Below are 26,899 nucleotides of genomic sequence, written 5' to 3'. Positions count from 1 at the left end.
CCTGCCACAATTACAAAAACAACATAATCGAAAAAAACAATTATTTAGCTTTGCTAGGTAGTGACAGTGACAACATATTTAATCTAATTAATTTGAGTCTAATTTATATTTATTTATCATATTTATATATGTTTAGTAGCTTGTGGAAGTGCGCTCCAAAATATTTGTTGATCTTGTTTATTGGTATTTATTATTTTGATATTATTTATTTAAATATATCATTTATTTAATTAATTTTTGTATTGCTTTTTCAGTTGAATTATACGTTCAGGGTAATCAACAGTTAAAAAGATAATGTTCAAATTATTATTTGTTTTAAAGTTCAATAAATGGATGTTTTCAAAGTCAATGAATTCAATGATCGTGATATCAATTATTGACCAAAAATAATCGTGATTATGATTTTTGCCATAATCGAGCAGCCAGAGTGTGTGTGTGTGTGTGTGTGTGTGTGTGTGTGTGTGTGTGTGTGTGTGTGTGTGTGTGTGTGTGTGTGTGTGTGTGTGTGTGTGTGTGTGTGTGTGTGTGTGTGTGTGTGTGTGTGTGTGTGTGTGTGTGTGTGTGTGTGTGTGTGTGTGTGTGTGTGTGTGTGTGTGTGTGTGTGTGTGTGTGTGTGTGTGTGAGAGTAACAAGAGCTATATTCAGAGCTCTGCTGCCTTGGCTACAATCTTTCATCATTGCTTTTGTATGATTGGTGTTTAACTACGGTATTTAGCGTCTACTGCACCTCCGCTTTTAGGGTTGACGTAGACCCAAACGTCGCCCGGAGGTCCCCCGATGTTGTTGCGGGAGCTGCTGCACTGGCTAACGCTAAACTAGCTAACGCTACATTAGCAAAACAAACGCTGATTTCTTTTGCAAAAGGTGCAGCGGGCTTCACACACGTTCCCCTCCACTGGTTTCAACCAAGCACTAAATTCGATGTTTTCCAACCAAATACGGTTGAACTTACACTTCCCCATATTTATTTGTAAGTAGATTCGAAGAGACATGAGTTTCTGACTGCCGCTAGCTGAAGCTTGGTTGCTAGGTTACTAGCTTGGTGTTCTCCAATAAGGGGCCGGGGGAAACAAAGTTAGTGATTACTGGTTCCATGTTGATTTAGTTCAATACAAATTGTTGGGGGGAACTGAAAGGCTCTTACTTTACTGGTTACTTTGCAGCCGGGACATTTTCCCCAAAACACATTTTACACGCGATCGCAACACAGAAGTACCTTTCAAATCCGATCATCTTTAAGACCCTTCTTATTTTTTTGGTCATATTTAAGACCTTTATAAGGCCTTAATTTCAGATGATCAAATGTAAGACTTTTTAAGACCCCGCGGAAACCCTGGTGTGTGTGTGTGTGTGTGTGTGTGTGTGTGTGTGTGTGTGTGTGTGTGTGTGTGTGTGTGTGTGTGTGTGTGTGTGTGTGTGTGTGTGTGTGTGTGTGTGTGTTCTGACCTTCTGGGCCTCTGTTCCTGTCACAGCAACAATGCGGCGGATGCCCTTAGCGATGGCCTCCTCTGAGACGATGACAAACGGCGCGGCGTGACCCGAGTTCCGCAGATGGCTTTGGATAAGAGAAATCAACAGCACGTTACCGACAGTGTTACACAACTGTGGGAGGCAGATAATAAGGAGAGCGGTTAGGGGAAAGGAGGACATTACAAAAAACAGCAGCAAAAAAATGTAGCTCTACAAACTATTCCAGGCTCCGAATGCACGCGGCTGTTTCACAGTAAAAACCCACAGATTACATTTCCACTTTGTCAGACACTTGTGAGAACTGTTGGCTTCATGCAGACAGACATTTCTTTAAAAACTGCAGGTTTGGAGTGGAACATGCGCGTAATATTAATCAGCAATGCCATAGACGTAACCGTGAATACACAATCAAAGCAGCAGCTCATGTAGCAAAATCGCTAACAGGTTAAAACTGTGGTCTTGTTCTGCTAATTTACCAAGCTTCAGAAACATATTCAACTGACAGCATCATGATGAACGTTATGGAGCATGTGGTTTGCATCCCTATCACAAGTCAGCATAAGAAATGCAAGACAGCCATGAAAAAGTAAAGCATCTCACTCACGTTCCACCACAAAACTCGATGGATGTGAGAGCACCAGCGGTGCTCTCGGGGTTCTCCAGCAGCTCCTCCACGGGGATGCCAATGGACACGACTCGGACCGGGTCGGGGTACGTCTCATCGAAGACGGCGCGCAGACCCTGGATAGCCTTGGCTTTTGCTAGTGGGGCATCCATGGCGTAAACTGGCTGGAGAAAACAAAGTGTAATATTTAGAATCATTATTATAATCAGGGTTAAAGGTTGGTTCAGTCCCTCATCACCTTATTAAGGAGACATTAAAGAGCTCCTATCATGCTATTTCTGACATATATTATGGGTATCAGACATATAAAAAACATGTCTAAGACATGTTTTGCTCAAAATACCAAACAGATCAAGCATTTTAGACATCCCTCATATCCCTCTATTTCAGCCCCGTTAGAGAATGGCTGATTCTCTGCTGGCCCCGCCCCCTTTTGAGCAGCTGGCACACTGAGTTCTGTGACGAGCAGGCTGTCTGCTCTGCTCAGATGCAGCTAAATGCTGCCGTGATGAAACGCCATATCATGTTCCAAACAACTTCAAGGATTATTTCTGAAACAGTATGAAGCTCAAATGCTTCTTTTCTTGCGGGTTTACTAGAAGGTGAGTTCCTTCTTTTATTTCCTTTTAAAGATACTCTCCAGTACAGGTTTCTGATAGGGCCATTGGCGTAAAGCCAGCCAATATTTCCGATATTGCGTCATATCGGCGGCAAATCTGGATCAGCTCCGTTGTACCCCCGTTTTTAGAGATTTGGGTACGGAGGAAAAGAGAGAATGTTTTGTTTTCTGACACTTGGTGAGTTCCCTGACACACCGGGGACACATATGTATAAAAGACATCTAAAAGTACATTTTGCATGATAGGACACCTTGAAGCCTTTATTCTGTGTAGGTTTTAGCAGAGGATGTTGGATAGAATTGTCACTGATGCATCAGAATCATTTGAAAAAAATACATGTGAATGTTCCCACTAACCTTTGCATCTTTTATGATAGCACAAGCGATCTCCTCCGTCCGGCGGACCTCCCCCGTGCTCAGGGCGCCTTTAGCAGTGAAATCAAAGCGCAGACGGTCGGGGGCCACAGAGGAGCCCCTCTGGTCTGCCTCCCCCAGAACCCCCCGCAGGGCGAAGTTCAGGATGTGTGTGGCGGTGTGGTTGCTCATGATTGGCCTACGACGAGCCTGGAGAAAGTATATGAGCAAATACGTGTCAGATAAACAGATCTGATACAGATGCTAAAAAAGTGGAATAAACTACTCTAGGTAACACTTTATAATAACAATCATTATTACTTTGTAAATTGATTTGAGTTAATAGTTATTGTAATGTTAAAAAACAATAAAAAGGATAACAAATAATGTTTACTAGTCATGCTCTAATTGATGTTATTTTATTATATATATATATATATATTTTGAATCATAGCTGATAAGACAATAAAAAAAGAATTATTCAATTTGTATAAGTGAACTATTATCAGTTTATGGTTGCACAAATTATAGCATTAAATATACTATATTAAGCATATATTAGTGATTAGCCAATGGTTTGAACATTTTTTTGAAATTGTTTGTGAAAGCAATCATTTGATTTACTCTAAATACATGTATTTATTTATTTATTCTATATAATAATGTTTATTGACCGTTTACAAACCAACTTTAACCATTAATTAAGTGTCAATCTACGTAATGATTACAAATATTTGGTTATCATTAACAGACAATTGGTTATGGAATATAAAATTGGCAACTATGAATTAAGCATACATTAATTATGTTCTTTATATAGTTTTACCCAACTGTTACCCAAGTGTTGATAATAGATTTCAAATACTGAGTTATGTTCTCACCTCATCGAGGCGTAAGGTGACGCGGTCTCCGACCTTCAGAGTGCCGTAGACCGTCCCCAGATGGAGAACATAACCTCCTCGAACCTGCGTGTTCTTCACAGTGAACTCCATCCGCTGCCAAGACAGGAAAAAAGACGGATAAGCAAAATGTTCGGAATTGTTTCTGTTCCGCAGAAAACAGATAAGACATTTCAGAAGTCCCGTTAGTTTAGTTACAAAGTGATAGATGGTGTGTTTGTTTTATCAATTTTAAATACATTTTGAAGACCCATGCTTCAGATTCTGACGTTTTTTAAGAAATGTTGTCAGATACAGAAGAGAACATAACACTAATACATTAAGAAGAAGTGCCTTTAGCATGTTTTGGAGAAAAATACCAAGACATACAAAAGGAAAAAACAAAGTACCGACATTTGAATGGGTTTGAAATGTCTTTTGACAACTGTGAAATGAAAGTGTTTTCACGCCATCAAGGGTCTTACTTGTGAGACTATTTGCAATCTTTCATCTGTTCTCCTGTCCACATGCGGATATTTCCAACTTACATCATGGTCTTACTGCCTGCAGCTATCACAACCCATTTAAACAAACACTGACTAAGTGGCAGTGTTTGTCATTACTCATACATTTAAAATGAACAAAAGGTGAATTACTTTTAGCTTTGGAAGAACCTGGATTTCTTTTTAAATGCACAACTATCTATATTAGCTTTAGTGAAAAAAGCAAGCACCAAATCTCATCATGTTTTCACAAAACTCTCAAACAGCCTCAGTTTTCTTCATTTGTATTGCACTTACATCCTCTGTGCTGTCGTCCTCTCGAACCATGTACCCCTCGTCGAATGTCTGCCCTCCCTGCTCGGCGTAGAAGGAAGTGGAGTCCAGCAGCACGCCGCACTCCTGACCCGTGGTCACTTCGTCGCAGAAGGCGCGGTCGCAGCGCAGAGCCTGCACCGTGGCTGAGGCCTGCTCGAAGTCTAGACACGCAGACAGGAAGAGAGTTAGCAGTCGTTCGTGTGATCTTTAAATCTGTCTTTTGAGAATAAAACCCACTTACTGTAGTTGCCGTTTTCCTCAGACGTGTATTTGTATTTGGAAGAGTCGTCTGTGGCGGGGATGTTCTTGTTCCTCAGATCTTCAATGGCATAGATGTCCAACATGATGTGGTCCACGTCTCCTGCCCCCTTACCCTGGGACTTTATCTACACACACAAAGTCATTGGTCAGTTATACGCCCAAACTCTACAACAATTGAACACAAGTCAATTTATTTACATGAATGTGCTCCATTTCTTCTCAAAGCAACAATACTCCTGACGACATTACAAATAAAAGTGTGTGTACTTTCCAAAACTCTATTTCTCTCCTCCTCCCCAGTGTTTTATAAATGAAGTCCATTTGCCATTTTACCATTCATATTAGAACATATATACGCTGTGTGGGGGGACGCAATTTATTTTGAGCACCTGTACAATCTAACGCATTAAATCCCTGCAGGAATACATCTCATCTTTGTAAAGCCTTTACAGCCCGTCCACACGGCGGCGGGCGTTGAAACTTCAACGCTTCTTCCCATTCACTTTGAATGGGGTGACGTCACACTTGGCCGAACTACATTGTGGGAGCGTCGCTTCGCTTTGCTCGCGTTGCTCGCTTCAAAAGTTGAACTTTTGAAGCTTCGACGGAAGCGTCAGCCAATCAAAACATATGCCAGTCCAAGCTCTAGCCAATCAAACCGCATGCTTGCGTGTCCGGGGTGGGAGATTCATGTGATTGGTTGTTGGTCGATTTTCAGACACGCACGCCGCCGTGTGGACGCTGCGTTAATGTTCAGTTTGTGTTCATATTCTCTTCAAGCTATGTTTAACTAAACCTCAGAGTAGAAAACTCTGATAGCTTCAACCAAAAACAACCTTTACAAGCTTCACAAAGTTTGGACTTTCTGTTGTGTTCTATTGGGTATACTTAGGAAATATAAAAAGGGATACTGGGACTGCAGTGACAGCATGTCTACACACTTCACTGTTGTGTTGGACAGCAGTCTGAGGCTGCAGTAAACTTGAAAATACATCAATCTCTTTGCAAAACTAAGGGATAAGCAGAGGGCTGTAAAGTAAATGAGGGATTATTTAAAACAGCAGGTGCACCGCTTCTGGTTCTGACTTACAGTGCAATACTGGAAAACGCTGACACAAGGGGAACAAGTGTACCCACGGGAGAGGACACAAAACACTGCTCAGTGGAGTTTCCCCTCCCAGCTAAGGCAGATTCAAACAATCAGTTAACATCAGCCCTCCAGGCGTCCTCACCTGTGCTGCCTTCTTCTCCTCCTCAAAGGAAGCCACGTCCACCGCCATGCCTTTCTCCTCTGCGATGAGGGAGGTCAGGTCCAGAGGGAAGCCGTATGTGTCGTATAGCAGCCATGCTGTGTCACCTGGTAGGGAGAAACAAAAGCTGATTGATATGCAGGAGACTGTTTGAAGCTACAATGCTCAAAGACTCCATGAGTCAAAGAGAAAACATGTTATTCCAACAAAGTAATGCAGTCAGCAGCAAAGAGTTCGATGTGAGGGTATGTAAATGTAAGAGAAGTCACGGATAGACTGGCATTTTAGCACTAGCTTCAATTTGTCGCCTCGGGACAAAGAAGAAGTGCAAGTAAAAACCCTGAGGTAGACAACAATCTGTCTCAACGACTTATTTTGTGATAGATCTCTGATTAGTGTTTTGGCTTTTCTAATTATAGTCGCTTTCCTTTAGCAAATCTGAGCGGTTCAAAATAGTGAATAAGAAAATGTAACACATTATGTATGGTGAGACAGACATGTGAAAAAAGAGAAACCTATCCATAATGACTACGACCAAATCGGATCAGTTTAAATAAAAGACCAAAAACTGAGCAACGGAAGAAAGGGATAGAGGAAAGGGCAAAGAACACTTGAACTCTCTCACCTGGAATGGTCTTGCTCTCTCCCAGACTCATGATCTTCCTGTCGAGGATACGGCGCCCCCTGCTGAGGGTTTTGAGGAACTGCACCTCCTCCTCGTTAATAATGTCCTTCACCACTTCAGGATCTTTCTTCAACTCAGGGAAGGCATTGCCCTGAAGAAGAGATGATGTGTATTGTGGATGGACATGTAGAAGAGAGGGTATTGTGTTAGGATGATAGAAAGCTCCAAAGTGAATATTTAACAGAGAACAGATCAAACATGATATGTGCACAATATTAAGGTGAAAGAATAGAAAACCTCACCAGGGAATCGACCACCACATCCACCAGAGTGGCAAAAAAGCCTTTCTGGGCTCCGAGCTTCTCATGGGAATAACGGACTGCGCGACGCAGGATCCTCCTCAGCACGTAGCTAATGAAGGAAACGGCAAAATATCATAATGAAGATTTAAATACCGTTCTAACACAAAATCTATGGTGTCATTGCTGAAACATTAAATTATCCAAAGTGTGATTCTGTACATCAAAGACACACTAATTTCTCTTCAAACACACATTACAGTGTTCTAGTGGTATTTTTTAAAAGGTCCCCTATTTTACTGTTTTTAATCAATATATTATGGGCCTCAGATATATACAAAACATGTCTCTGAAGTGTTTGGCTCTAAACACCAAACAGATCATTGCATCATCCCATAATCCCCTCTGTTTCAGCCCTGTTTCAAAAGTGCTGATTCTCTGTCTGTTAGTTTAGATGAAAATAAGGAGCCCCTCCCCACGCCCCTCTGAGAGAGATTTGGTTACAAAGAACACAATGGTGCTCTAGTACCTCATTCACACCAACGCAACTCCGGTTCAAGCTCCGTGCTAGAGCTTTTCAGGTTCAGAACCGGTTCTAGGTGTTTAGCTCCGGCTCTTTTCACACTGCCCAGAGTCCGAGTGGTGCTGCGTCATTGTTTGCGTCATCGTTTGAGTCATGACGTAACCGTTTGCGTGCCTGCTTCATAAAGCCAAACCGCGCGGAAACTCCTCACAGCTGACACCGACAACAACAACTTTGGCCGATTGTGCTCCAGCTTCCTCTGTACCTCTTCTGAAGACCAGATTCCCAGTAGGTAGATGGTCTCTTCAGTGGACCACTGCTGCTTGTTAAGTTTCTCCATCGTTGTGTACAAACTGGATAAAACGCAGGCTTTTTGTTGTTGTTGATCCCGCCCCTGCCCCTGCCCCCACCTCGACGTAAGCGTGACGTATGCGGTGCTTTTGCTCTGGCTGGACCATTTTTTGGTGTTTGAAACGAACCGGATTCCGGAGCTAAGAGGCTGCTCCGCTGCGGTGTGAACAGGAAAACCCGGTGCTTTTCAAGCTCCAGTTCCGAACCGGCCCTGAAACACCGTTGGTGTGAATGAGGTATAGGAGGAGGGGGGGGGGGGGGGGGGGGGGGCTAATGGTAAAACAAGCTTAATAAACGTTATGACATCATAGAGTGGCCAAAATCTGATTAGCTCATTTTCAGACAGGTTTTTATATAAATGGATCAGGACAAAAAGTGAGCAAATCTTTTTTCCTGAAACTTTCAGAATCTCTTGTTTATGTATGAAAAATTGGATTTTGCATAAAGGTGACCTTTAAGCTTTGTAATTCCCTCTCAGTTCTTCTCTGCAGTGTTCATATCCTACCCTCTCCCTGTGTTGTCCGGTCGGCCGCCGTCTGACAGGGCGATGGTGATGGTGCGGGCGTGGTCAGCCAACACACGGTAGGCCATGTCGATGCCGTCAGTATCCTCGGCTCCTACTTTACCAGTGTAAGGTCGAGCACCTGTGCCCTGAAACAAACACAAATTATGTTTAAACTAGGGCTGTCAGTCGATTAAAATATTTAATCGCGACTAATCGCACATTTTTTTATCTGTTCTAAATGCACCTTAGAGGAATATTTTTCAAGTTTTTAACAATACTTTTTTGGACAAGTATGCTTTATGCAAATGTTTGTTTATTATCATTGGAACAATGACAAATATTCTCCTGAATATTTTCAATACAACAACCTGGAATCTCTCTCCCAACCCTGTCTACTTCTTTGCACTGAGCCAGTTGCTCAAACAGACTAGCCTGTTTACAGTTATCGGCGAAATGCCGCTCCTCTGTCTTCATAACAGTCAAAGCATGAGACTGAAGTTCCCACCTAGGGTCAAAATAATGCGTTGTGATGTGCAGTCGACACGTTGGATGCGATCCGAATTATCTAATGCAGCACCCATGGACGCAGCACCCCCATCTGCGAGGCTCCACTAGCTCCCGCACCCCCCCTTCCGCAAGCGAGCGGCAGGAGAGGGGCTGTCAGCATCAGCTGTGTGCTTGGCTTGCCGTTTAACACGCCTTTGTGACAAATACACATGCGTTAATCGCACGTTAAAATAATTAGTGGCGTTAAAAAGAATGTGCGTGAACGCGTTAACTTGACAGCCCTAGTTTGAACGCTTAATAGATTAGTTGTGTAATACATTTCATTGTGGAAATGGTACACCCTAAAGTCCATTGACGAGTTCGACAGAAAAATATCCGGCAACTATTTTGATAATCAATTCTTTGTTTTTAAATATTTTTTATTGACGAGACAATTACTGTTGGTCCAACAAAACAAAACAAATGTTTAAGACTGCAATGTCAAAACTAGCTTCCAGTGCTAATGGAGCAGTGTGTGACTATTTGAATTGATTGATTCAACAGAGATCTTTCCACACTTGTACTCAGTAGGGCCGAACGATTAATTGATTTTAAATCGAAATCGCGAATTGAAATAATGCGATTATCAAATCGCAAAGCCTGAACTTTTTTATACTTTTTTGTTCTCTTCTTGTGTGTCAGTCATCCACACCAATCAGAAGTGCTGTGCTCCACATGTACCAGCCATTGTTAACCATTCAGAATATGCCCATGATAGAAGGTGATAGACAGATTGATCCAATCACCTGCCAAGTATTTTTGAAAGTGCCTGCCCTTTCCAAATAGCTTCCAATGGAGCTTTCCTAGATGGTTTGGTGAAACAAACCATCTGAGTCAGGTTAGTGATGCTCCATCACATGTTTCTATTACAGGGTGAATCTTAAACTGAAGCTTGACTTTAAAACAACCCAACGGAAGTTTCATGTAAGTTTAGTTCTTTCACTCGTAGCTCGGGCTGCGGGGGTGCTAGAGACGGGACCATGTTGATACGACCTTCCTAGGCGGAGATATTGTCGCATCTTACTATAAACTTCCGTTGGGTCGCTTAAAAAAAAATACCGCAAATCGAATCGCAATCGCAATATTTGTCAGAAAAATCGCAATTACATTATTTCCCCAAATCGTGCAGCCCTATTCAGTTACACATATCTGGGGCCCATTTAGTACCTTCTGAATGGCTTCAAAGTAGGGGACAAAGAGGTCTGTGTCGTAGTTGGACATCTTGTTCTGCAGCACAGAAACCAGGCGCTCCAGGCCCATCCCGGTGTCGATGCTCTTCTTCGGCAGGGGCTTCAGCTCGGTCTCTGACTCTCTTTGCAAGGTCGGAAGAGAAACAATCATTACAAACACAGACTCACTGATCAGTATGGACTTTGGAAGAAGAAGCATTATAATATTGTGGTAGAGCACACAGGCTTTTCTTTGAGTATCTAACAATTTTGTTTAGTTCAATTACATTTTGGATTATTTTGGATACAAGCGATTACTGTCTATTTTATTGGCTTTACACAGCCAAGTAATCAGATTTCCTCAGCAGAAACGTTCTGATGTCATTTATTTGGACAGCAATAACACATAGCAACAACTGTAGAGGTGTGCAGAAATATTTGATTCAGTAGTTGCACAGCATACTGTCCAAAGCAGATGACAATAAAAAGGCGTGTCCAAATTCCAAAAGCACCTAACCTTGGTTAATGGTTAGGTTTATGTTTAGCTTGTGATCAGTTCAATGATCTTTATATAACTCACTGAACTGGTTACAAGCCTTGTAAAGCCACACAGAGCAATGATGTGCTAGTGTGAAGTTGTAAACAGCCACAGAGGTGTGTGTGAGTGTGTGTGTTACCTGTTGAACTGGATGAACACCAGGTTCCAGATTTCCAGGACGTTGGGATCGTCCATGTTCACCAGGTGAGAGGCGTCCCTCCCCCCGATGCGGTCGTAGTGCATCTCGCTGCAGGGGCCGCAGGGGCCCGTGTCTCCCATCTCCCAGAAGTTATCCTTCATACTGCCGGGCAGGATGCGAGCCTCCTCCATCCTGAGAGAGAAAACAGAGAGCAGAGAGGGAGGATTTCATTAACCTCACTGCTTAAGTTTAAACTAAGATAATTAGGAAATATTTGCAAAGTGTAAAAGCCACCCCTCTTTCACCCTGTCTTTTTTATCCTGCCGGTGCTTTTTCTGTGGTTGAACCATTGAATAGTCATGCATGATACTTATAGGAAGAGAACATATATTAGCGATACAAAGATATGTATTTACCTCAGTTATGTGCACTAGTTTTATTTCAGCTCATTGCGAGTGTTAGATATTGTTTAATTTACTGTCCCTATTTCTCTCCTCTCCATTGCCAATGTTATCACAGCCAAAAATAAAATCATTTAAAACTAAAATCAGCCAATAACAATCCATCAGCACCCTGGGGCAATATTCAAATTGTGTCCTTCCAAAATAAAAGAATTGAAAGAAACAAAGCAAAGCCACTGCGTGAAATCATCTTTGCGTGGTTATATATCATAGACTTGACGAGCAATGCGTATCATCATCATAGGAAGTATAATGGGTAAGGTAAGAAACATTTTTATCCTAAAGATCTGCATAATTACCATAATTTTCGGACTATAAGCCGCGCCTTTTTTCCCATTTTTTGACGCTGCGGCTTATATAACGGTGCGGCTAATCTATGGATTTGTACAGCTAACGGCCACTAGGGGACCTCCTAAATCTATGGATTTTACAGGTTACAGTCCACCACCTTTAACTCTATGAGCTCTATGGCCGGTCCGCGCCCCCCACCTTTAAGCGGCGGGCTCCAGCAGGAAAAGCTGGAGGCCGGAAAAGAGTGAGACAGGTAGCGCACAAAAGTAAAAGTGGAACCGAGAGTGGTACGAGAGACAGAACGAGAGCAAGACAGACAGACATTACGAGAGCGAGACAGTTTGTCCCCGTACCACTGGTTGAAAACCACTGCTGTAGATCACTGCCGGTACGTGCGCTGGGAGCGCACCGTTGAAGTTTGAAAGTTGAAAAGTTTGTGTGTCTGAAACGCTATGTGATACAGTACAGTTTACACAGCACAGTACATGTTCTGTAGCTACTATTGCACTAAATGGTAACACTTGAATACGTTATGCAAATATGCAACTTGTTTGTTGAAATGTTAATAAATGGGAGCTTCCTCAAACAGCAATCTCTTTCCCGACAATCCCCTCTGTGCATGGACCTTTACATATGGTAATTAAACATTAAAATACCTGCGGTTTATAGTCCAGTGCGGCTTATAGTCCGGAAATTACGTTAGTAGATAAAAGCATTGAAACACGAAGAGGGAAATGTTGAATTTGGTGGGATATTAAAAGAATCAATGGTGAGATATGATTTGAAACAGGGAGGAAGAGAAATGGAGAGAGAGACAATATTTTAGGCGTTTGTTGTTGGCATTGAGGAGGCTTGTTGGCACTGGGGGAGGAGAGGAAAAACAGTTCCCCTAGGACAAATCACACAGCATCATGCAATAGCATTAAACAGAAGCAGATAGACGGAGCATTTTTGCAACATTCATGCAGAGATACAAAACAGGATCTGTAAAATAAACGGTAGTGTATTGTAGGAGAGAAATGAAGCATTACATGTGATAATGAGGATAACAAATAAGTAATGATTAAAAGAGGATACTAGGGAGGGGGTCCGGTTATGACACGCAGCTGAGAGGTCGGGCGGGACGAGGCTCCGACGAAATTAATATATTTCTACCATATTTAGTATCCAAATCGAGCTACTTGTGACCGAAAACATTTGCCAATATAGGCTTTATTTCGGATAATGTCGAAAAATCGAGGGAGAAGACAGAAAGACGATAAAAAGACAGAAATTGGAACTCTACACGAGGACATCACGGACGAACAGACACCTAGCGATAGCACGATGCTAGCCCAGGTGGACTATAGCCAGGATGAGAACCAGATCTTAGCAGCCATACAATCCATGAGAAATGACTTTTCTGGACAACTACATGAAGTGGTTTCTTCCAACCGAGAGATAAAAGAAGCTATCGGGGCATTTTCTGAAAGGCTCACAGAGGCAGAAACCCGCATTAGCACAGCGGAGGACCAGATCGCTTCGCTAGCAACCCAAGCTAATGCTACGCAGAAAACAGTCCAGAAGCTCATCTCACAGATGGAAGAGCTGGAAAACAGACAACGCCGCACCAATCTGAGGTTGGTTGGACTACCCGAAGGATCGGAGAGTGGAGATGCCCGTACATTCCTAATGACATGGCTTCCCAGGGTGCTTGACATTGAAACGGGACAGCCATTGAATATAGAGCAAGCCTACAGACTGGGGAAAACGCCGCAACAGACCCGGGAGCAGGATGGGTCGGATAAAACCCGACCACGGATTCTTCTGGTGAACTTCCTCACATATCGAGACAGAGATCGAGTAATGAAAGCAGCACGTCTGAAAGGAGACATCACAGTTGAGGATAGCCGTGTCATGTTTTTTCCTGATTTTTCCACTGAAGTCCAGAAACAACGGAAACTTTTTGATGGTGTGAAACAAAGTCTGCGCCAAATGCGCAAGGAATATGGATTTATGTTCCCGGCAAAACTGCGAATTCTACACGACAAAAGATGGCACTTCTTCACTTCCCCATCCCAGGCTGAAGAATTCATCCTAAAGATGAAGAAGGTGAATACCAATCCAGACGTGTAGAAAGAGTCGCCAGCTGAAACGCGCCAAGAAGGGCTTTCAGATGACTTTGACTGAAAGAAATCGACATTGATCTGTTCTGGTAAGCTTTAAAATGGACTGATTGATGACGAGCTTGGAAATTGGAGTATAGAGACATTATCTGTCCTCTCGGGCTAATAATCAAAGACTGATACAAGGTCACAAATGAACATTGTATTTACCATTCGTAATATAAATATGCATGTAGTCGGAACGAGCTCCGACCTTTTTCTTTTCTTTTCTTTTCTTTTTAGTGTTATAACAACTACTGGTTGCTTGCTTGCTGCTCCTCAAGAGGATCAGAGTTTAGTCAAATCGGAACCGGTACTTGGGAGGGAGGGGAGATGTGCTTGGTTAGTTGCACAGGGTTTAGACTAGGTCTACTTGTTGTTGCCTCCTTTAGGAGAGGCCCCTGTTGTATTTGTTTGTTCTAAAGGCACACTTTTTATTTTTATTTCATTATAAGGCATGGTTAATAAGGTGGTTACACAAGCTTAGTTTACTGTTTACATCATGAGTGGTCATACTAAAATAAATATGATTTCATGGAACGTTAGAGGTCTTAGGAAGCTAGTGAAATTAAAACAAGTAATGTCTAGGTTGAAGCAGCTCAAAACGCAGATAGCTTTTATTCAAGAAACTCATTTACTTTCCAGTGAATATATTCCATTAAAAAGGAGATGGCAAGGTCAAGTCATATCTGCCTCATTTTCCTCTCAAGCCAGAGGGGTGGCAATACTGATACACTCATCTGTGCCATTAAGGGTTTATAATTTCATACAAGACACTGCAGGCAGATTTGTTATCGTCCAGGGCTCTTTACTAAATCAAAACATTAATCTAGTATGTCTATATGGGCCTAACAACGATGATGCACAGTTTTATAATAACTTGTTTCTGACTTTATCAACATTACATGGCCACATATGTATGGCAGGGGACTTCAATTGTACTCTAAATCCGAAACTGGATAAGTCATCAGGTATGGACACCTCACATATGCAGAGTAGGAAAACAATACAACACTTTATGAGTGAGTTAAATCTTTGTGATATATGGAGAAATAGGAATCCTTCCAGACGGGAATATTCATGTCATTCTACTACACATAACTCTTACTCCCGCATAGACTACTTCCTCATTTCTAAGCCTATGATAGACAATGTTAATGACTCAGTGTATAAAAGCATTGTCATTTCTGATCATGCATTACTACTAGTCAATTACACTGTAAAAGCAGCTACCAGGGGTCTAACAATGTGGCGATTAAGCCCACGATGGTTACATGACAAACAGTTCTTAACCTTTGTCGGGGACAATACTGATATTTACTTTAAAGTGAACACTACTCAAACATCAGCATCTACGAGGTGGGAGGCATTCAAGGCCTATATACACGGGCAAATGATCAGCTATACAAGCAGTATCTCTAATAAACAGAACCTTAAGCTGTTGGAGCTAGAAAAAGATATTAAAGAACTAGAGATAGAAATTAACCTTAATGATACAACAGAAACTAGACAGAGACTGGCTATTCTAAGAGCACAGTATAATGAGCTGTCCTCAAATAAAGCATTAAATAGCATAATGAAACTGAAACAGACATTCTACGACCAAGGAGAGAAGGCAGGGAAACTACTAGCCTGGCGTTTAAAATCAATGCAGAATGAAAGGTCAATTTTAGAAATAAAGTCAGAGGAAGGGACAACAATTACTAATCCACAAGAAATTAATAGTTCTTTCCAAAAATTCTACTCTAAATTGTATATGTCAGAATGTCCAGCCTCAGCTCATAATCTTCACAGCTTCCTAGATCAGATAGAAATACCAGTCCTGACAGAGGACGCAAAAGAGGAGCTTGACTCCCCAATCGTAGCATCTGAATTGTCAGAGGCCATAGACAGTATGAAAGGAGGGAAAGCCCCAGGACCGGACGGTATTCCTATTGAAATCTACAAAAACTTCAAAGACATGCTGTTGGTTCCGTTATTGAACATGTGCGAAGAATCGCTTGAGAAGGGGGAGCTGCCGCCATCATTACGGAACGCACTTATAACATTAATATTAAAACCAGGGAAACCCCCTACAAAGTGTGAATCCTATCGCCCCATTTCTCTGATTAATAATGATGTGAAAATAATAGCCAAAGTCCTTGCCAGAAGGTTAGAGAAACACTTGCCATATATTATTGCACAAGATCAAAATGGCTTCATTAAAGAAAGACAAGGCTCTCACAATATTCGTAGGTTAATGAATATTATACATGCCAAACAAGAAACATCTGATATGGCTGTGATAGGACTTGATGCGGAGAAAGCCTTTGATAGGGTCGAGCACGAATACCTATTTGAGGTGCTGCAGCGCTTTGGAATTGGCAGATATATTCTCAAGTGGATTAAAATCTTATACCATGACTCAACAGCTTCAGTAATGACCAACTATATGGTATCCAAACAGTTCTCTCTGTCCAGAGGTACAAGACAGGGATGTCCTTTGTCTCCCCATCTTTTTGTTATGGCCATCGAACCTTTAGCGATTGCAATTAGAAGCAACACTCAAATAACTGGTATCAAAATTAATAATATTGAGAATAAAATAGGATTATTTGCAGACGATATAGTTATTTTTTTGACAGACTTGAAACAATCTATACCTATATTACTAACTTTAATAGGAACATATGGCAGCTTCTCAGGCTACAAGGTTAATGCATCTAAATCTACAATTCTCTTTCTGAAAAAATCGGAGAGACTGAATCCGCCACTAAGTACTCCTTTTAGGAATATTACGGACAGCTTTACATACCTTGGAGTTAAAATCACACCTACAATAGAATCCGTTATACCAACTAACTATAACCCAGTGATTGAGTCAGTAGAGGAATCTATTAACAGATGGAAATCTTTGCCACTCTCAATGATAGGACGTATTAATGTTTTGAAGATGAATATTCTTCCTAAGTTCCTGTACCTTTTCCAATCCATCCCACTCGCTCCGCCTGATAATTTCTTTAACAAAATGAAAAAACTTTTTTGTAATTTTATTTGGAACAATAGACGCCCAAGGCTGCGTATGACTCTGTTGTACTTACCGTATGAAAGAGGTGGGTTAAAACTCCCTTTCCTCCAAGGATACTATTGGGCTGCCCAACTAAGAGCAGCCTCATATTGGTTTGACCATCAGTCACCACTGCACTGGATAAAGATGGAGGAAACAACAACTTCTAAAGGTCCCTTATACCTCTACATTTATTCTGCAAATTTAGCCACTTTGAAAAGGCACACCGCAAACCCCTTTGTTAGAAATACACTGATAGTATGGCACGAAGTGTTAAATTATCTTGGGGAAAATGCTCCACTATCCCAATTCTCACCTATTTGGGGGAACAGAAATTTCACGCCAGGTACTAATGACCTTGGTTTCAAGTTATGGGCAGACAGAGGGATCAGGAAGATTTCAGATCTGTATGAGAATGATACTCTTTTAAGTTTTATGGAGATCAAGCAAAGATTTGGCATTGAGCCTAAACACTTTTTCAAGTATCTTCAGATAAGAAGCTTCATAACAAAGACACAGAACTCTGTAAATCTTCCCTCACAAAACTCTTTGGAAAGGACAGTCCTGAACCAACATGGAGCAGCTGGATTAATTTCAAAATTTTACCAGATTATCATAGATGCAACAAAAGAATCTTCAGAGGATAAAAGATTGGCATGGTGTTCAGACCTTAATGAAGATATAACTGTAGAAGAATGGCAGGATATATGCTTCCAATGCCAGGTGCAAACAATAAATACAAGGTTTAAACTCCTCCAGTACAAATGGTTGATGAGAACATACTTTACTCCAGAATTATTGCATCGCATTTACCCCAGTACGCCAGATACTTGTGTCAAGTGTGGTATTCATAAAGGTAGTTTGTTTCATTGCCTCTGGGAATGCACCCTCATTCAAGATTTTTGGAAAGAGGTTATCACAATTGTATCCATCTTTATTAAGGAACAACTTCCACTCTGTCCCAAACTTTGTATTCTTGGTCGTTTCCCAACAAGCTGTACGCTTAGCAATAGCTGTAAGAAGATGGTCATATTCTGTCTTCTTGAAGCTAAACATAAAATTGCACTATCATGGAAGTCTGTTCATAGACCAAGCAAACGAATTTGGATTGAGGGGCTACTGCAATGCCTTGCATTGGAAAAGCTTACATATGCCATTAAAGGGAAATATAACACATTTGTAAAGATTTGGGGCTCATTTATGCAGTTTCTTGAGGGGGATGATTTTGTGACAGCTTGGTAGTCTGTTGTTCTTGCTTTATTTAGTTTTGTTGCTTTTTGTTTTGTTAACAAATCACAATATGTATTGAGGAAATACTTGTATGTGGGATACAACTGATGTCCACATGAACATGTGGATGCTTGTAAAATGTTTTTCATTCTTTACGTTTCGTAGGAAAACACAATGTAACAGTTAGTTATCAAACCAGCACTATACCACTAATATCTGCATTTTTTTTTTCAAGTGCCTTATATGCCTATTGTTGTGCCTATTGATGTGTTTTGTTTTGTATTTTTGTACTGTAACTGAAAAAAGACAATAAAAACATTTGTCAAAAAAAAAAAAAAAAAAAAAAAGAGGATACTAGGGCTGCTCAATTAATCGTATTTTAATCACAATTACGATTATGGCTTGCAACGATTACGAAAACAACGTAATCTAAATAAAACGATTATTTTTTTAATTAATTCTTATTACTTTTTTATTTTTTTTATTGGTTATTCAGTTGAATTATACTTAAAGTTCAGTGTAATGAACTGTTAAAAACATACTGTTCAAAAAAGATTTCTCCAATAAATTGATATTTTCAAAGTAAATGGATAATCGTTTTTAATAACCGTGATATCTATTTTTTACCCAAATAATCGAGATTATGATTTTTGCCATAATCGAGCAGCCCTAGAGGATACCCAAAATCAAACAAGTTCACAAATACATGTCTCACCCTAGGTCGATCCAGATCTGTTTGCACTCCAGGTCGGGCTCCAGGCCTGCTGCAGCGTCCCCCCCGAAGTAGGTGACATACAGACGTTCAATTGGAATACCAAACTCCTTGGTCAGAAGCTCCAATGCCATCTTACAGGCCAGGTGCTGCAGGGAAGATACAGGGAGAAAACAAGACAGAAGCGTTAGAGGACTCCACATGAAACATCTTTGCCAAATAGGTGCAGGAAAAGGGGGGTGGAGCAAAATGATTAACGTAAGCTAATCACTTTATCTAAATGTCAAAATGAAGGGCACTGCAGTAGATTAAGTTGCAAGTAGGGCCGAAACCAACAAGTCTGCCAGTCAATATGAGCTTATTACAGATATAATGGGGCAAGACATTTCAGTACAGAAACTAAACGGTAAATTGTCACACAGATCTTTTGATCAATTGGCCTCCAAAATCTGTCGTTGTGATGGTATGAACGTATGACAGCGTAGTACCTTAAAGTAGTCCCCAAAAGACCAGGATCCCAGCATCTCGAAGAAGGTATGATGGTAGACATCTTTACCCACATCGTCCAAGTCGTTGTGTTTACCTCCTGCGCGGATACACTTCTGGGTGTTGGCGGCACGACGTAGCTTGGCCATAGGGTGGGAGGGATCGATGGTGTTGAGGAAGATTGGCTTGTACTAAAAAGAAGGGGTACAAAAAATGTAAAAGAGTGAAGAGGTATAATAGAGACACCATGAAGTGAAGTGGAGTGATGGGGAGAAGTATGGGTAGTATACCTGGTTCATGCCTGCATTGGCGAAGAGCAGCGTGGGGTCGTCCAGAGGGATGACGGAGGACGAGTGGACATACGTGTGCTCATAGCCGCGGAAGAAGTCGATGAACTTCTCGCGGATTTGAGCTGCATTCAAAGTGGAGTCCATTCTGAATCAGCTGTCTAAACATAAAAAAGACAATCAGTAGAGTTATCATCAAGCATGTTCAAAAGGCACTCCCAGGGGTCGCAGCAACATGTTTACTTGAGCTCCATCTCCAATTAAATCTTTCTGGCTCCCTGAACGTGTTCTAGTGACACCATGACATTTTGTATGGAGATTTCTACTACAGCTTACAGCAGGACAGTAACTGGTCTAACCTGCCGACAGCAGTTGGGCTTATTTATAAGGTTACATAAAATGGTTTGTTTTACTAAGTAATGATTATTTTAAGCCATTATTGTAATTATAATTTTTTCACAGAACAATAACTGATTCACTGATAGAAGACGTTGGCTCTAATGGCCCACCCATTTTGGAATGATGCAACTCCTTAGTTGCATCATGCATTGTCCGCATGTTGGTGTTGATGTGGCTGCTCTTTCTAAAAGTCAGTTGAAGGAAAACCCTTCCATCTCAATTGAAACCGAAAAGCTCAAAAGGCCTGCAGAAAGCACTTATCCCAAGGGCAGTTTCTCTCTGCAATTTAGCCGTGTGTGAGTGTGACAAGTTTGCACTTGCTAAATCCAATCTGTTGGTTATATGTTGTCTGCAGACCACAGACCAGGGAGGTTAAAGACCTGTCCACCCAGTCACGCCCAACAACAGCTGTTTTTGTTGTTCTCATCATTTGTGGAAAACCCTGTTGAACTCCTCCGCTGTTATGTTGTCGAAAACTAACTGTAGTTGAGTTTATTTATTTTCTTGGGAAATGTGCGATCCTTACACAAGGGATATACCAAGGTTAACAGCAACACAACACAACAGCTAGTCTCACTTTTAGTTTAATAAATATTTAATTTCACAGTGAGTTAGATGGCTCTGGTTTTAGGGCAACGACAACAGTTAGACCACCTTAGCCCTTGCGGCAGGTAAGTTATCTTCTCCATGGCAAGGATATGAATCAAGAAACAGTTTGAAATGTTCGGCTCCTTTCAAATGATATGCCTCAGAGGTTATATATTTATTTTATTGAAGCAGACATGTTCCCATAAGTGACGTCACACTTTTGGTACACTCCTGAGGCCTGTACTACGAAGCCGGTTCAACCTAACCTGGATATGTTTGAGTTACCCGGCTTACCTAATCCAAAACAAACGTGCTCTCGCTGAACCGTCCTACGACGCTGGTTATCAACTCGTTAATTCAAGCCAGCAGTGTCCTATCTAGTTAGGTGCGCGTACACATAAAAGAGGTGGTATTTGGAGCATTCGACCAATCACAAACATGGAGAAGCGTACTGACAGCGCAGCGTCATACTTCCTGAATGAAAAGTCAACTATAATATTAGACAAATATGAAGACGTTAAACTTTAAACATCCATGACTTGAACACTTTATCCAGGATAAAAGCCACATAGCTACACCTGCAAGGTGAATACAGCTGGTAAAAGAAAAAGTGTTTGAATGCGTACATTAACAGGTTTATGATATCACTGCAAGTAGGGACACGAGTGGATCTGACTTTAATTACATTTGACTCGAGTGTTTCGTCAACTTAATGTGTTCCGCGGACTGTAATAATGTTACTTTGATCTGGTTACTTAAGTTGTGGTAGATATTTAAGTAAGCTTTCTTAACAATAATGTTATAATATTCAGATTGCTCTGAAGATGGGAGGTGATATTCTATTCATTTCACGTTCACACAGTCGGTAATTTTTGTCAGCCGTCTTTCCTGCAACGGCAGTCTAGACTGTATTTCATCTATCCTGTAATATGACTTGATAGCTTTAAACTCTGCACACTGAGCTCCGATTGGTCAGCAGGCGGTGCTTTCACTGAGTTGACCTCTTATCCTGGAACCTAACCTGCTCCGGACCAGGCTAGCCGTTCAGCATAAGTTACCATGGAGATCTAGCCCGCTAACAACTGAACTAGCATCGTAGGACCGGAAACCCAGAGTTTTCCCTGAAGTTAGCCCGCTAAGTGAAAATCCGGCTTCGTAGTACAGGCCTTTGGTAACACTTAACAAAAATGAGTCATGGCAGAGTGGAAGATACATCAAAGCGTCTTCAAGAAGAACAATGACATTCTACTTGTAATATTTGTTCAAAAAATATTTAATTTGGTTATTTTCTTTGTTGATTCTACAGAAACTGTATTATAACTTTTACGTAGGGGTGCATAGATAAATGCAGACATATTTACTTTAAATGTAAAGCTGGAGACATTAATTGAAATGAGAATCAGAAAAAAACCGTTACCGATGCGAAAGATTTGAATACAGTAAAACAAATATGTTTGGTTTTATTAACAAGCTCCATAGCTGCAGAGTCAATTGTGTTTATAATTCAAAGGGCAGTACAGTAGATTCCCAATCATTGGACTCATTTGTCAACTCACTGGCAAAGGAAACCCCACAGCTGAGGCCTTCAGCCCTTCGGGGCCAGCATTAAAACAGTAAACAGCCACCATCCCCATCCTGACTACAAACCACCCTGTTGGCAACCAGAGAAAGTGGAGAGTGATGGGATGGAAAGTGTCTCTGCAGAGAACATACTATAAGAAAAACTAGTGCAATATAAAGAAGGGTTTGTGAGGCAGATGACAGTTCAAAAAGTCCATTGTTGAAACAAAACATGATAGACTGACTGACAAGAGGAGAATACAGTAACCGGACTGGTGTGCACTGGTGATACAAACAAGGATAAAAACAATATGTTCTTTTGGGTAATTACTACATTGACAAAGAGCTACAAAACCAATCGTATCGAGTTCTACAATTAGGGAGGCAAACAAAAAAAGCTAAAATTGGTTACATCCGCAGGTCTAACATGAAGTCTCAGAGGGTTAATTTCCTTTTCTCCTGCTGACATACGTTCTCCCCTGTCACCTGTGCTGTAAGGTGCACAGAAAGTGGTGCCACAAAATAAAGCCAATCATTTCAGACACGCAAATGTATTTTTAAGACAAGAACTATCAGAATTATCAGTAAACTGGCTGTAAATTACTTTCCTAGGCAGAGGAACTAATAGCTTGAAAAGCTGACGTTAGCAATTGATATGTTAGCCAGACCGGCTACCTCAATAAATCCAGCCTGAGAGAGATTTTCGCACACATAAAACCGGCTTTACTGAATGGTAGGGTGAATATTATTTATTTCAACATCCCATGAGTAAAGAATAATACTCACAGAAGTCGCTATTCTCGCAGAATGAATATGTTACTGCTCCCAGACTCACTGCTTTAGCCCACGCTGCTCGACCAAAAGGAAAGCACGGACAGTGAGCACGCCCTCGGCAGCTGTCCATTGGTCCAGCCAATTTGTTCGTCTGCAAACGTAAATTTCTATTGGACAAACCACCTGTCAAACTTAGCTGGCACATCAGTGGTACTGACTTCCCTGGTTTGGCTGATGCAATGGAAAAGACACCGGTGTCATTAGAAAATTATTGTTTAACCATTGTATGGTGTTCATATTTGTGTTACTCAGCCAGTGTGGGTCTGGGTGGACCGGCTGCCTTTTTGGGCTTCAATTTAACACAATCACACTATTTTATGTTAAAATACTCAACAGATGTTTACTTAATCTCAATTACAAGCAATATAAACAGCATAGGCCTATATGGTTAATATTTGCCCTTTTACATTTGTTAGATCACATTAATGAATTAAAGTGCTATTGTTTTTTTGCCCGCTGACCGGCTGGTCCTGTGGCTCGTCTTTTTTTTGTAAATAGCTGATGTTCAATCTCATCCTCTTCTTCAATGTCACTGTCGGATTTAGAATTCTCAGAAATGTGATCCTCACATTCTGAAACCTCTTCCTCACATCATCATCAAATGGTTCTCTCTCTTCCAAAATCATTTGCAAGGCCCTCTGAGCAGAGCAGAGAATCGTTTGGCCATCTTAATCAGATGTGATAAGGACCCAAACTGGCGAAGCTTTATTTATTGTGTCTCGCTCCAAATTTGCAGCTTCGATAGAGTGTGATTTTTTTTTAGATTTGTTCCAGCAAGACATAGTGCAGGAATGTGGGGGGCAGAAACACAAAAGTCTACAGGTACAGTGGGTGGTCATTGAAAATGTGTTCTCTAAAAGAAAATGAGCCATGGCCATTGAGTGTGAGTTTGAAAAAATAATCATGTACTTTTTCTTTACCTAAATAATGAAAACGGGTCCCACAGACCAGAATACCATACAAGGGTTAAATGAGAAGGATGAAATTGCACCTTTAGTTTTTTCCCACCAGTAACAATATGTAATCGTTTTGGAAAGTAATGTGGATGTTTAGGTCTTTGCCAGATCACCATGAAAAATATCACACATATTATAATAATTTGTAATTTTGTGGCTCAATAATTACAATGAAATAGTGTTGATTATACAACTATTTTTGCCTATATCTAATATATTTTTCTCAGTGTTTCATTCTGCCACGCGGAATCATTTCTCCGCTTGCTTTGTTTCGGGGGACTGCTTTTCTGCCGGACTGTTTTCCACACGCCGTCACATTTCCTTTTCTCTGCACCACCATGCCGACTGACACCAAACGTGTACGCGGCCCAGAAGTTTCTCAAAGTCCGACTCTGTTTTTGTGTAAACATGCGGCCGTTCTCCCCTCGCACGGGCCCAGAGCGGACGGTCGGCAGCGGGACCAGGTAGACGTCAGGCCGGTGTTTGTGCGCTGCGGGCTGGTGAGCCAGGCTAAAGGCTCCGCGTACATCGAGGCTGGAAACACCAAGTTGATGTGCTGCGTTTACGGCCCCAGAGAAATGGAGCGGAAAGATGAGACCGATATGAAATGTGGAAAGTATGTCCTGATTTCATTAATCAATGAATGCTTTTATTTGACTCGGGTATTGCTCTACAGCAAGTTAAACACTTATGTTAAAGCGATATCTTGTGACTTACCCAACCGGCCTGAATGCATAAGCAGTAAAAAGCAGCCCATAATAAACTTAAGATAGACAATTTAAGTGTTCAACAGAAGTTAAAAGTACCTAAAGTGCAAAATGAATCGCAGAGAGTAGATAGCCTATATCTGGTTTTTTTTAAAGCCATTTTGCTTCATACTTTTATGTCAGTATCAGCATCTCTTCATCATGCATTCGAGGAGACACCAATGTCATGTAGGCCTATCTGTAATAAATAATATAGAAAGACTTTATGAAGACAGCTAAACTATTTCTGTGTATCCAGGTTGACTACTGACATGCGTTTCGCTCCATTTTCCTGCCTGGAGAGGGGCTCCTGGATTCAGGGAAGCCAGGACAAGGACCTCTCCCTGATGCTACATGAGAGTCTGCAGCCAGCCGTGTGCCTTCATAAATATCCCCGCTCTCAGATTGAGGTTAATGTGATGGTTCTTGAGAACAGCGGCTCAGTTCTGGCCCATGCTGTCACGTGCGCTTCCCTCGCTCTTGCAGATGCAGGAATCGAAATGTATGATCTGGTGCTTGGTTGTTCCATACGTCAGAATGGTACCTCTTATGTTGTTGATCCTTCTTACATGGAGGAAAACAGCTGCAGCTCATTCAGCAGTGAGAACCAGGGTGGTCTGACTGTAGCTTTCCTCCCTAGCCTGAACCAGATTTCTGGGCTGCAGTCAGATGGAGAAATGACTGAAGAGACTCTGACAGCTGGGGTCCGGACCTGCATCGAGGGATGCTATAAACTGTACCCTGTCATCCAACAAGCCCTGACCAAGGCTGTGCGCCGAGCTGCTCCCCCGCCATCAGAGAGCTGAAAGACTCAATAACCAATAGCATAGCTTTACAATGTGCAGTTCTTACATTCACAACACAACCTTTGTTTCTTTTTGATATTATGTTCTTTAAAAAATATTAAAATACTTTTCTTTTTAATAAATGTAATGATACATTTATACGGTATAGTCTGCAGTTTCTGAATGAATTGTTTCGGTTCAATTTACTTTTTATTTCGATTATTATTATTATTGGCCAAGGGGCAGTCGAACAGACAGTTTTCAATCTGTAACAAAATATGTGTAGGCTTTCTGCTGTCCTGACATCAATGGGGAGCTTGTTACACCATTTTGGAGAGAGGATATTAAACAAGCCTGTTTTTGTTGAGAAGTACCTGGGTCCCACTCACAGTGAGGGAGTAGTGAGCTAATATGTAGTGTGAAGTGCACATGCTGGAGTGCATGGTTTATCCATGTCCTGGATTTGGGGCCTGAACCATTCACATCTACATCACAGATGGACTAAGTCAGCCAAAGGTATCCTGCTCAGTGGAGCAGTTGGTCTGCCTTTAGCTTTGCCGGAGGGTTGGGCTTAAACCTGTTCCATCTGGAACAAAATGACGTGGATTTTAAAACATGACACTGTGCAGCTAAAATGGAACCTGTTGTTTGTCAAAACTAAATTGATATGACTGTAGATTATCTTATCTATCTTATATCAATAGAGATCACCCAACTTAACGCTGTACTGGAGAGAATATGTAAAAAAGCAGGATGTAAAAAGCTACTCACCTTGTGGTAAACCCGCAAAAGAGAAAGCGTTTGAGCTCCATACTATTTTAGAAATATTCCTTGATGTGGTTTGGAACATAATATGGCGTTTAATCACGGCAGTGTTTAGCTGGTTTTGTGCTAAAAATCTTTCTATTCACATTTAAAGCTACGGACCCAGAATCAGCACTTTTGTAACAGGGCTGATTCTGAATAGAGGGGTATGAGGCTACGATGGGTGATCTGTTTGGTATTTTGAGCAAAACACAGAGACATGTTTTGTATAGATATGGCCCTATAATATATTGTTCAAATATAGCATATTAGTTGAGCTTTAAGATGCTTTTTTCCAAACTCTTACAGGGCTCAATGCTAACTTTTAAAAGTGGTTGCCAGGCTGGCAACCAGGCATCAGCTTTTGGTTGCCAAAACTGAAAGTACGGTTGCCATTTTTAGTCCCCTTATATTTTAAATAATTAATATACTATACAGTTATACATCAACTTAATAATGAACATGTGGCACAAAAGAATGTTCAAATGCTTTACAATAAGTAATTAACACAATTATTTGAAACTAAAGTGGTAGTAAACTTGTCCACCCTCAATTGCTGGTGTACTAAATACCAGTGGTGCAGCTGTTGTCATGCTCTTC

At 41.2% G+C, this 26,899-nt stretch overlaps 2 protein-coding genes across 3 annotated transcripts in view; one reads left to right on the top strand and one right to left on the bottom strand.

The window, feature by feature from the left end:
* The window catches only part of aars1 (alanyl-tRNA synthetase 1), a 38,888-nt gene extending 15,791 nt beyond the window's left edge, over positions 1 to 23,097 (bottom strand). The window contains exons 1-16 of the mRNA XM_079682856.1: positions 22,961 to 23,097; positions 19,631 to 19,788; positions 19,343 to 19,531; positions 18,858 to 19,003; positions 10,971 to 11,162; positions 10,292 to 10,436; positions 8,579 to 8,724; positions 7,203 to 7,311; positions 6,901 to 7,051; positions 6,258 to 6,382; positions 5,006 to 5,150; positions 4,747 to 4,925; positions 3,950 to 4,063; positions 3,072 to 3,278; positions 2,075 to 2,259; positions 1,447 to 1,555 (exon numbers count right to left, since the gene is read on the bottom strand). Coding sequence (XP_079538982.1) covers positions 1,447 to 1,555; positions 2,075 to 2,259; positions 3,072 to 3,278; positions 3,950 to 4,063; positions 4,747 to 4,925; positions 5,006 to 5,150; positions 6,258 to 6,382; positions 6,901 to 7,051; positions 7,203 to 7,311; positions 8,579 to 8,724; positions 10,292 to 10,436; positions 10,971 to 11,162; positions 18,858 to 19,003; positions 19,343 to 19,531; positions 19,631 to 19,774 — 2,286 coding nt within the window. The 5' untranslated portion in view covers positions 19,775 to 19,788; positions 22,961 to 23,097. The remainder of the gene's footprint in view (positions 1 to 1,446; positions 1,556 to 2,074; positions 2,260 to 3,071; positions 3,279 to 3,949; positions 4,064 to 4,746; positions 4,926 to 5,005; positions 5,151 to 6,257; positions 6,383 to 6,900; positions 7,052 to 7,202; positions 7,312 to 8,578; positions 8,725 to 10,291; positions 10,437 to 10,970; positions 11,163 to 18,857; positions 19,004 to 19,342; positions 19,532 to 19,630; positions 19,789 to 22,960) is intronic.
* Positions 23,098 to 24,218: 1,121 nt separating this feature from the next.
* Positions 24,219 to 25,656, top strand: exosc6 (exosome component 6). 2 transcript variants are annotated; one of them, XM_079681013.1, is made up of 3 exons: positions 24,219 to 24,580; positions 24,970 to 25,212; positions 25,351 to 25,656. In XM_079681013.1, exons 1-3 carry the CDS (start codon positions 24,303 to 24,305, stop codon positions 25,514 to 25,516), a joined length of 687 nt encoding a protein of 228 aa, XP_079537139.1. In that variant the 5' UTR covers positions 24,219 to 24,302; the 3' UTR covers positions 25,517 to 25,656. The 2 variants fall into 2 exon arrangements, with proteins under 2 accessions (XP_079537139.1, XP_079537138.1); XM_079681012.1 differs by having other exon boundaries at positions 24,221 to 24,580; positions 24,970 to 25,656.
* Positions 25,657 to 26,899: the final 1,243 nt, after the last annotated feature.

The sequence above is a fragment of the Notothenia rossii genome, assembly GCF_949606895.1.
Source record: "Notothenia rossii genome assembly, chromosome: 5".
NCBI classification, from domain to species: domain Eukaryota; kingdom Metazoa; phylum Chordata; class Actinopteri; order Perciformes; family Nototheniidae; genus Notothenia; species Notothenia rossii.
Note: the sequence above shows the minus strand (reverse complement) of the source record. Positions and strands in the feature narration are given on the sequence as shown.

Bases quoted from the DNA above. Each gene is read 5' to 3' on its own strand.
- exosc6 (XM_079681012.1), top strand. From the start codon at position 24,303: ATGCCGACTGACACCAAACGTGTACGCGGCCCAGAAGTTTCTCAAAGT. The intron at 24,581-24,969 runs GTATGTCCTGAT...CTGTGTATCCAG, and splicing joins ACCGATATGAAATGTGGAAA to GTTGACTACTGACATGCGTT.